The following is an 11,186-nucleotide window of genomic DNA, read 5'->3' on the forward strand; positions in this document are numbered from 1 at the left end:
CAAATAACCCTTTTGAGGTGGTTATTCGCACAGTTGGAGCTGGAGCTCTTTCTTCCAAGATTTTTCCTTTTTCCTTACGGTCTGGCCTGGAGACCCCGTAACTCCTCCACATTCAGGTTCCTGAGCTCTTCAGCCTCGTTGTCTTTGCTAGGTCCTTGAATTTCTCAACTCTTTTTTGCATTTAACAAGCAGTGGTTCCCAACCCCGGGTCACAACCAACACGAGGGCCGTGGGGACAGTGCCGGCGGCGCCACACACGCAAGACGAGCCGCGCCGCGCCGCGTGCTGGGAGCTCCTTCGCCCCAGGGCAGCGTGCTTTGCTCCCAGCTGCAGGTCGTGGCGGGGTGGGGAGCCGCTGAATGATAGCAAGCGGCCTGTTTGGTTATCCTCCTTTTTGGTTGGCGCTGAATCGGCTCAATAAGTACCCAGCGTATTTTCTGCGACCAGCTCTTCTGCTGTATCGTTGCAGCCTTCCAAAGTCAAACCCAGACAGCTTCAGCTGCTGTTGGTTCAGCCGATGTCTAGTGAAGGTAGCTGCTGTCACCTGTGGATATATCGGGGCTTTTTTTTTTTCTTGCATCTTTTTAGTCCCCTGTGTTGATAGGGTTCCTAGTAGTGCTGCTCTGTATTATCATAGACATCTATCCCTATTTGCACCCAACTCTGCAGGTCTATAACAGACACCCTAAACTGCTTGAGTCAAGTCTCTCTTAATCCTTTCTCAAGTGATTTTTTTTTTTAAGTCACGCCAATTCTCTTTTCACCCATGCAACTTTTTCAGGCCACGGCATCATTGACTGTTGCTTGCCGTTGCCTTTTTGTGGTCGTATTTCTGCCTGTTCCCTGAACAGAGTGCCCTCTGAATATAGAGGGCACTTCCCTGCGTATAGATACCCTCTCAGTATCTGTATTTCAGGAAGGATTGCTATTCTGCTGTGCTGCTACCCCTACCTGATTTCAGGTGCTGCACTAATAGTTCCCATCTCTCTCTCTCTGTTGTTGTCCAGCCTCGTGTTGTTTTAGCTTTTGTCTCTGACCTTTCTCGAGTCCCTCGCCAGGCAAGTGCAGCCTTTTTGCTAACTGAATCACCGACCCGAGTGCTGCATCAGTCAGCATTAGCGCCATCTTCTCCTTCCTGTCCTTCCTCTCCCCCTCTGGTGATCCTCTGGCCCTTATTAAAGCCGTCTCGCTGGCTTCTCTGTTGACAGGCATCTCTCCTGTAGCCATCTCTCAACCCTCCGGCAGGACTGGGACCAGCAAGGGCTGATGTTCATAAGCTTACCCGGTGCATTTGCCTTTCGGGCTTTTGAGTTCACTCTGTTCAAAGGGGATCAGGTACATAAATGGCTACTTTTAAACTGGATTCTGAGCTAAAATTGGAGTGTTTTCTGCCTGTGTGAACTCCCATAGGGATCTTAAACCTCTTGTTTCTATTTTACTGTTCTGCAGAGCATCTCTGTCATCTTCTCTCGTCTTCCAGCCTCACCGATGGGAAACGTGAATCTGAATTGAAAAATCAAAAAAAGTTTGGGGTGTTTTTTTTTGTTTTTTTAATCCTGCGTCCCAAAGCTCCCCTCTCTGCTCTCAGAAAAGAACTAAGCGGGGAAGGGCAGAGAAAGGAAGAGTCCCAGGAAGGAAGCTTAATTTTTATTTTGGTGCAGAATAATCTGCCATCAGTCTTAGACAGGCAAAAACTCGGAGCCGGGGCGTTGCAGACAAACTAATTCAGGGCAGTGGGTCTGCTCCGTGAAGCCCGGAGCGGGTCATCTCTAATTCCAGGAGCTCCCTTGCCTGCCAAACTCCCAAGAGATCTCTTTTAAGCATGTATGAACTTCAGTGGTATTTTTATTTTCCTGGGAATTACTAATATGGCCAAACTGAGTGGTTCCCCTCTGCCCCCTCCCCCCACCCACTCCAAAGCAGCTAGCAAGGAAAATGGTGTTCCTGCCATCTCTTTTTTTTCAAGAACTCGCTCCCAAACACCGAGTCTTGAGCTGCTTAAGGGAATGGCTCTTGGAAGTTTCTTTCAGCATGGCCAAAATAGTGCATTTTCCCCCTTTTACCTTGTTCTTAGAAACAGTTTGAACCATTTCATTTAAGCATGCCAAAAAAGTTCAGTCAGGAGCAGAAACCCAGAATGGGAACTTTTTTTTTATTCAAATCTGACAAAGTTGAGAGCAATTGCGAGTGTGTGCGTTCGTTCGTTCGAGGACAAATACCGGGCACCTTTATAACTAATAGGCTTTTTCCACAAGTGTCCTGGAGCGAAGAGCCGTGTCCGCAGCCCTCTTTGCATCAGGACAGTTTATCATGCCTGGACCACTAATGAGATCAGCACAAGCCTCGGTGCTGCTGTTCCTAAATCCATCAGCAAAGGAGACCAGCATTTCTTTGCTACATTGGACTTTCTAATTGCTTTGGTGGGAAGAACGAAATCTCTTGGCTTTTCCTTTCCTAAATCTTCCAGCCCCTACTTCTGCTTGGCCTCATTTGCATTGCTCCACTCGTCTCCGAGGATGCCGACCTCGAGCCCTCTTTCATCTTTCTCATGGGTTGTGTTATTCATGCATAATCCTTCCAAGCCTTTATTTGCCAAGCCATCTTCCTTCCATCTTCAAAGCCCTTAAAACCTCCTTGCTGCCACAGAAAAAGGGAGATGGGGAATGAAATCCAGCAGAAGATGAACAGAAGCTTTACGGTCCCTGCAGCCCCGAACAGCCTTTCCCGTCGCCCTTTTTCCCCCGCTTGCCTATGAACCACCCCTCTGGTTGTTCCACGTCCAGCACGGGCAGCCAGCCTTTCTGTTGATTTGTTTCATTTGGCTTGCAAAGAACCCGGCACATTTTCTGAATTCTCAAGTGAAGAGATAATATTCAGATCAGTTTGCAAGCCAGGAGGTTGCCCAGAGCTTGACCCGTTTCCATGAAGCAATATTAATCTCCCATTGTATTCTGTTCAACAATGCAGAGGGGCGAGGGAGTGCTTCCTAGACGCTCGCTGTTTCCTGGACCAGGCAAGCCAAAAAATGTATTTCTTCTCTGCCTTTTTCTGTTGCCTGGCCTCATGAGCAACAGGCATGTGTTCCTGGTCCAAATCGCTCCTGAATGGCCACCATCATTTGGGTTGAAAACCATCCAATTCTAGCAAAGAGACGCAGAGGCTTCTAGTTTGTCTGAAGGCTGCTAGTCTGCGGCAAGCCAGGCCGGGGTGTAGATCGGAGGATAGCTCATTCTGCTTCCCTTGCTGCTGTCTGAGTCCTCCAAAGATGCTTACAGATTTTGGGTACAATGGGGAAAACCTCTCTGCTCTCCCTTGGGGTTCAAGGATGCTCTGGGCAGTGATTATATGTTTGCAAGAGTCTGGACAGTGGGGTATAAGACTTGAGTTTCCACTATTTGGAGGAATAGGTAGTAATAAGGCTCCAGTTTCCGCTATTTGGATGCACCTGGGGCTCTTGCAGGGCAATTCCTTTAATGTTCCCTCTAGTCATCTCTCATTTTAAGTCTTAATCCTGAATATTGTGACGGGTCTGTTCCCTTGTTCGCCCATGGGGTTGAACTGTTTGTGCCTCCTCGCCTTTGACCCTTAGCCTTTCGCCTTTAGATTTAGTAACTGCCAGTCTCAATTCTGCTGCGACCAAGGTGCACGCGTACCACACTTTTTTCCACCCCCCAGTTGGATGCAAAACTTAACCCAGTCACTCCTTCCGGTCAAGGGCTCAGCCATCCAAATAGAAAGCAGGTGGAAGGCTGCTTCATTTGAACGATCTTCAATTTTCTGAGTTCAAATCCTCATCTCCCCACAACCTAAACGCTGCATTCCTGCATATAATATAGGGAAGTGAGTCGGGGGCTTATAGTTCATCTTGGCCTATGGCATGCAAGTTGTCCCAATTTTTTTTTTTTTTGGCAAGAATTTATCACTGAAAGAATTCACCCTGCGGGGCAGGAAATCTCTTCTAGGACCAAAGGAATTGTGAAGCCCCAGAAATGCATATGCATTAACCAGAAAAATGTGTCCTATTGGTTTTCCAGCCCTGTGTTGCACAGTGTGCTAAAACACTTTAGCAGTAACGGGTAGAGGTCATCTGGAGTACAAGGTTTCTGCTTTGTTGACCACAAGAAGGTACTAAACAGTCTTCAGTCCAGTTGCCTCCATGCTGAAATAAGCAGGACTTGCCCAGTTGTAACCTGCTGAATTGGTGGATGTTTTCTCATAAGGAAACCAAATAAATAAACCCTTCACTTTTTTTTTTTAATAGTCCTAGGAAATGAGAATTTCCTTTTTGCTATTTTTGGTAGGTGCAGGGAACCCACGGGTGGAAACGTTCACGTTCAGGGCAGCAGCATTTCTTTGCCTTATCTTCTTTTCCAGCTTGTAACAAGGAGGGGTTACGCCGTTTCAGTCGTGAAGGCAGTATATCAGCCAGCGTGTTTCTAAGCGGCCGGGTGCTGCTTCTGTCATTTATTTTTCTTTTCAGTGAAAAGTCAGCCTGTGTCATCTGCCAACATCTGGAACTTTTGCACTGACTGCATTTTTAGCATAGCAACAAGCAATTTGCCAAGAGGCCGCTGCAAGTCCACAGCAGAATTTAGGTTGGCAATTCCCTACGCAATATTCTGAACGTTTTCCCTGACAAAGGGGATCCTCGTGTTTATCAAAAACACCTGACTACTTAGTCACAAGTGAGGTTTTTTAGGGTTTGTTGTTTTGTTTTTTTTCCATGTGGTTCACTTACTAGTTGATGTAGCAGCCAGAGAACTGATCCCTCTTGGATTAAAAAAAAAAAAATGCTGTGCATATACAGCAGTTCAGCCTGGAGTCGGGTAACGCCAGGACAGATTACCTTGCGCAAAGACAGCTGTTTACAGCACTTTTGCTTCACTCCTGGTAGAGGCCTAATGTAGTTAAAGCTCAGGTAGGACCTGTGGAGCTCGGGAGAAACCGAGCGCAGAGGGGAAAACAACATCAGCCCACTGGTGCTGGGCCCTGGCTCTCGTCCAGCGGCTGTGTTGTTTTGAGTTGCGGGCTAAATGCTTGGACCAAGTCCAAGAGGATTGCATCTTCTAAAGCATTTGCCTTTTGGCTGGAGATAACTCAACTCAGCGCAAGCGGGATGTGTAATCCTCGAGTCTCACATGTCCTGGGAGACTCCCCACGTGAGTAAGTCACAACAATAGGCAGACACAGTTCTTTGGGTAAATGTGAAATGTTTTTTTTGACCAGCTAAATTGTTGGAAAAATTGTTCTTTGCAAGCTTTTGAGTCTCAGCAACAAGCACGCATGCTAAGTCGTTCCCTTTCTGTCTCTTGCTCTCGCGGCGCTGCCACCTCCAGCATTGTGAGCGTGAAGGAAACCCGACTGACCAGCCTTGTGGCCAACTTCTTGGTGGGGCTTTCGCTCTTGCTGCTGCCTTTCCCTCTGCAGTGGATCCCGAAGCCGGTCCTCTACGGCCTCTTCCTGTACATCGCCCTGACCTCCATTGACGGGAATCAGCTCTTCGAGCGAGTGGCCCTCTTGCTGAAAGAGCAGGTACGTGTTTGCTTCGGTGAGCTGCAGCTTGGGTATGAAGCTCTTCCCCAACACAGCTCCTCCTGTTTCGAAACCTTGCCATTACATAGCCCTTGATTGCAGGTTTTAGACACCTTCTCATGTGCGCACCATGGACGCTGCCTAGTATGTGCAGCCACAGCAATATTTGCAGGATGGTATGCCTCCATGGGATTCCCACTCTCCCTCTGCTAAGTCTGACAGGCTTCCCTATATGCTGCTTGCTTTCAAGGAACTTCTCTTGTCTGCCCTGCCCTTTTTTTGTATTTCTCATAGTTTTTCTTTTAATATTGTTGATCGTGGGCAAACGAGGCAAGAAGCCTTTCCTAGCTTGAATCCCTTATTGCAATACAGGTTTCGTGTTTGATTCCCTCTGCCTTGCTCTGAACCTCTGGGGATAAATTAATAGGCTTATATGCCCAAAGCATTATGCCCCTAAAGCCTTATGCACTTTAAGCCTTTGGGCTGCAGTGTGTTTGACAGTCAGTCAAGTCTGATTCTCCAACATGAACATGCCACTCCTGGTAAAGAAATTAAAAAGCAGTGTTTGGCCTAGCAACTTGACATCCTTAAAAAAAAAAAAAAAAAACCAACAAAAAACTGGACAAAATGACCCAGTTTAAAAACACATCTCTGCCGTGTAATATTAAGTGCTTGTAAGCCTTCAGGACAGGCTGAGGACTTTGGGCACAAATGCAAAATGGATAACGACTACCATGATACGCATTCAGTTGAGCAGGCTTCCCTTGATGTTGGAAGTCCATGAGGCCAGAAATGGGTTCCCCATAAATTTTTTTTTTTGTACTCTGAATGGCTTGAGAAACCTAACCTCGTCTTTACAGTTCTTGCCCCTTTCGCCACAGACGCATCTGTTTCTCTCCAAAAATATGGTAGGTGCTAATGAGACAGATAGGCTGCATCCAGACACGCATGGATGTTTCACTCCCCAGGGACAACTAGTGGCGACACAGCTTGCCCTGGGGAACTCTCATGCCACATATGCTCTGTGTGCCAAGTTACTCCAGGTGAGGTAGGGGAGGCTGGGGCTAGCACTAGTCTGACCCGAGCAGCCTTACCTGGGATCCTGGGGGACTCCTGGGGCTGCAGCAGTGGTGATCATGCCACGTGGAGCCTGGCCAGGAGCTGAATGTAGCTCTCGCTGGCCAGGCTCTGGCTTTGGGTGGCACATGGTGCTGCCACATCTGCCACTTTTCTTTTTTTCATGGGTTTTTTGAGCCCTGTGGCATCCCCAGAGGTAAGAAAAGTCCCTGCCCAAAGGGATCTTAACAAAAACAGATCCACAGGAATGGAAAAAATAAATAATAGTAAATAAGTGCTGGCTAAAAAACAGTGGTCAGACCAGTATCCCAGGATGCTTTGCACCACCCCTGCAAGCCACCCCGCTCCAGGTGGGCAAACTATCCTGGGCCCAAGTGGTCTGCTCCAACCCAGCAGTGAGATGTGGTCTAGTGCCCCCCGGCTTCTGGCCTGGGCCACTGCAGAGGTGTGGCTGCATTTCTGGAATCAAAACTGAATGTCTGTAAAGCACTTGCATATCAGTTCAATCTACGCAGCTTAGACCAATCTGCAAAGATGGCATCGATTTAACTTCAGGCTCTTTGACCACAATGTGTCCCAAAAAATCAGCCTCCACCCAAATTAGGGTGTTCGTGTTAAACGGGGAAGCTGTTCTCTTTATTGAGAAACAGTGCAAACTATACAGCTGCCGCGATGGCGGATTTGGGTTAACCCTCATAGCTGTAGCTATTGGGTGAGCCCTGCAGCTTGTGCCTGAAGTAGCAAGGGAGCTGCTGGTAGTATTTTGATGAGGCTTGTGATACAGAAACAGCACTTTATTATCAGCAAGTTGTATAAAGAACTAACAGGCCTGCTACTGTCCTTGCACGGGTCTGGGCCATCACCTTCTGCAATATGGAAGAAGTCCTCCTGGAAACAGTGTCCAGGAGCTGTGGCATCCCAGGAGATTAGCTGCCTTGTCCACACGGTCTTAAAAACTTCCTGGTGCCATATGTTCTGGATCCTCTGTTCCCAGGAGAATTTACTGTCTCAAATTCAGCCATGAGCATTTAAAAAAAAAAAAAAAAAATTTTTTTTTTTCCCACCCTATGTCCTACCTTCCAGAAGTAGGGTGTATGTTTTATTTGGGGATGTGTTTTATGCAGGAATGTATGGCATCATAGCAATAATACCAGATGCAGGTCAGTGAACTTGAAGAGTAAATGAAACTAATGGCAGAGCAGAACATTGTTTAAACAAAAGTTTTTAATGATTAAATTGTGAATATAAATATGCTGGATGTGTATATGTGAAACAAATTAAATGCAGGTTTTAAGCGAGCAGGTCAAAAATAAGTCGCTGTTTCAGTTGCTTGTTAAGGCTTTGTCTATACTATGGGTCATGCAGACTTATCAGGACCAGCTTTAAACTAGGGAGTTTGGGAGCAGATACCTTTTTACAGCATCAGTTTGCGCTGGGGCTGCATAATCTGACTGGGAAGCTGATTAAATGCTCATGCAGTTAATGAAGAGCTCAGTGTAGGCTCGCGTTGCTGCACTTCTAGTGGGACTTGAGCTGACCGATTTAAAGTTAGCTTGAGTCTTCCTATGTGAGCTGCAGTCCAGATGTACCTTAAGTCTTGATTTTGGTATTACATTCCTTAGCAGTAGATGAGAGATTCCTGCCCTGATTCAGGTGACAGTGCAGTCATCTCTCTTTGCAAGCAAAAACCTGCACCTCCTTCCTCAACTTGACATCTTGATGTGTCAAAATTCTTCAATTCACCTTTTTTGTGGAGCGCTTTCAGAAACCAGCTATGCTTCGCAGGTAATAAGTAGGTAGCTGACTTCCATGGTCCAGTGCTGTTCCAAGTTGCTCCCAAGGAGAGCTGATTTGAAATTCTTGGAGCAGCTTTCCTTTGGAAAAATGGAGCTTTATTGAAATGGAAACCATTACAAGTAATTAAGACCGCACCAATTTCACTGGAATGTTTAAGCGGGTTTGCTTCTACATTCCCACTCCAGTATCAAAACCGTTTTCACGTTGCCTTGTTAGATCAAAATGTTTTTATGTATTTTTACATAGATTAATGAAATGCCAGCAGAGTAAATGGCTTTTGTTGCACTGTTCCAAGAAACATTGGTTTTGATGTGGATCGAGAATGAATTTTGACATCCCACGTTTCTAACCAGTTCAACCGATGAGCCGAGCTGGTCGCTAACTGTTTCTTGTTCCTTGTCTTCCCTTGACATGATAACCAGGGTCAAATCTTGGGGTCCCTGGCAATACACCTATAGCCTTCCAGAAGCCCAGAAATTGGGCCTCGAGGGGAAGACCACCCTAATCGTATTTGATGTCTCTTATCAAAACCTATGGTTACCTGGATGTCATTTAAATATATTGCTTTTCTTTTTTGATTGGGTAAATAAAAGCTGGCCGCCCGCTATGTTTGTAGAGCATGGTTTTGGTGCGGCTTGCACCATGCTTAGGAAATCCTGAGTATTTTCAGATGGGAACAGCGATTCCAACGCTCCGAGACCTGTTCAGCCCTGCGACTACGCTAGCAGGCGACTCGAGCCTCGATTGGGGTCTAGAGTCAGTCCAGTGGTTTCCCCATGTGCGGATCACCATGCTTATATCAGTCTTAGGGGAGAAGGTGGGAAGCTCTGGGCATAGCCGTCCTGCATTCATGACGGGGTTGAGCTAGAGGACACGAGATCCCTTCCAGCCCTCTGAATCCATTTGAAAATGGCAAGGAGCCCATCCAACATAGAAAACAAACTGCATAGCCGGAGCAACACCCAAACACATCTGCCGAACATCACTGCGTGAGACGCACCCTCCCCCACCCCCGAGTATTTGCTGTTACTGCAGTGGCTGGTCATCATACTCGAGGAAAACTCTTTACTGTATTTATTATCAGTATAACTTCTTGTACTCCAGATGTTCCCCGAGGCAATCCGAGCTGTGTGTTTTCCCCATTTTTTTTTTCTGCCGAACCTTCTGTTTTTTCAGCAGTGTTGCCAGAGGCATTAGCTTTAACCCCCAAAGCCCTGAATTATGCCCTCCCCCGCTTTTTTTTTTTTTTTAAAGCTCATATTTGGCTTTTTTATTTTTCATTGGGACTTTGCCATGGTTTGCTGTGTAGCTGCAGCTTAGCCCTTGCTGGTGTGTGAAATGAGTCATTGCAGTTGTGCGTGTTAATGGTTTCTTAAAAATAAAAATAAAAAAAAAATGATTTTCTCTCCAGCACATGCCATGCCCTTGAGCCCAGAATGAACAGACTTGTTGCTGACACCTCACTTTGCGTGTGTGGTTTTTTTCTTTTTCTCCAGACTGCCTATCCTCCGACCCATTACATTCGCCGAGTCCCTCAGCGGAAAATCCACTATTTCACAGGCTTGCAGGTCCTCCAGCTCTTCATCCTCTGTGGATTTGGGATGTCGCCTTTACCCTACATGAAAATGATTTTCCCCCTCATTATGATAGGAATGATCCCAATCAGGTAAGATGCTCTCTAAGCGGGCAATATTTCACTGAGTGGCCTCCCTGGGCTGCTTTCAACTTGTGGCTGGGCAGCCCCTTACTCTTCTGAGACTTGCTCGTCATCCTTGACTCCGTTCTAGGTGTTGGGTTGTGTCCTAGGGTGAGGCTTCTGCTCTGCATCTTTTTTTTTTTTCCCCCTACACAATTGATGGGGGAAGTAGGCAATACAGGGCATGGAGCCCTGCTGATGTACGTAGGCCGACCCAACACGTGGGAAATGCGTGACAGGTACCGACCTTGCACGAGATGCTTCCACCTCTTGACGTGGAGCACGGCGGTGCCTTGCTCGCAGCAAAGTGGCTCTTGGAAACTGTGAGTCCATAAATGCATCGATTGAAACAAAGCAATCTAAAGCGACCTGAAACTTGTCACCGTAAGCGGAGCTATAACAAACGGTTGGCAAGAATATCTCCTCGTTACGCTGAGAAAAAAATGAGTTTTGCTTACATGGTGCCTTACCGCTACAAGCACTGGACAGTTGTCCTAGCAATCTCCTGGGCACTGTTCCCTATAGTTGGGGTGACCATGACTTGTGCCCACACTTCGTTAAAGTGGTGACACCTTGGTTTTGAAAAGACTTCCTCTCCCAGTCCTGCCAAACTTGGAAAATGTGACCCTCGGGGAGGGCATTGGTGAGTGTCCAGCGTTTAACTCAAACCATTGGCCAGTGCCTTGCATGTATTGCCTATTCCTCCCTTTCGTGGACAGGAAATGAAGGGAGTGACCCAACGAAACCCAACATCAAACTGTATTAGGTTACGGAGAAATCAGTTCTCTGCATGGCCTGATGGCCTTTGGCCAATCTGGTGGTACTTGGAAACCCAAATGAAATGTGCCTTCATGATAATGCAGCATCAGCTTCCCACCTGACTTGAAGGCATAAGATTGGTTGCTAAAAACATTTGGAAATGCCTTTTGAGGATTGCGTATCGTGCAGATGGAAAAAATTAGGGCCCAATCCTGTCCTATTGATACAGCTCTCAGGATTTCTGTGATCTCCGGTAAGATCCGGATAAGACTCCAAGAGGCGGCCTTTTATTTAAAAAAAAAAAAAAAAAAAAAAAAAAAAAAAA

General features: G+C 46.7%; 1 protein-coding gene across 4 annotated transcripts in view; it reads left to right on the top strand.

The window, feature by feature from the left end:
* SLC4A11 (solute carrier family 4 member 11) overlaps positions 1-11,186 on the top strand; it is a 217,339-nt gene that overhangs the window by 194,907 nt on the left and 11,246 nt on the right. For 3 of the 4 annotated variants that reach the window (XM_019552988.1, XM_019552989.1, XM_019552991.1), the window contains exons 18-19: positions 5,337-5,532; positions 9,903-10,072. In XM_019552988.1, the coding sequence (XP_019408533.1) occupies positions 5,337-5,532; positions 9,903-10,072 (366 nt within the window). Of the gene's footprint in view, positions 1-5,336; positions 5,533-9,902; positions 10,073-11,186 lie in introns of those variants that run through there. The other variant, XM_019552992.1, reaches the window with a different exon arrangement.

Source organism: Crocodylus porosus, unplaced genomic scaffold (genome assembly GCF_001723895.1).
Source record: "Crocodylus porosus isolate Cpor-Errol unplaced genomic scaffold, CroPor_comp1, whole genome shotgun sequence".
Lineage (NCBI taxonomy): Eukaryota > Metazoa > Chordata > Crocodylia > Crocodylidae > Crocodylus > Crocodylus porosus.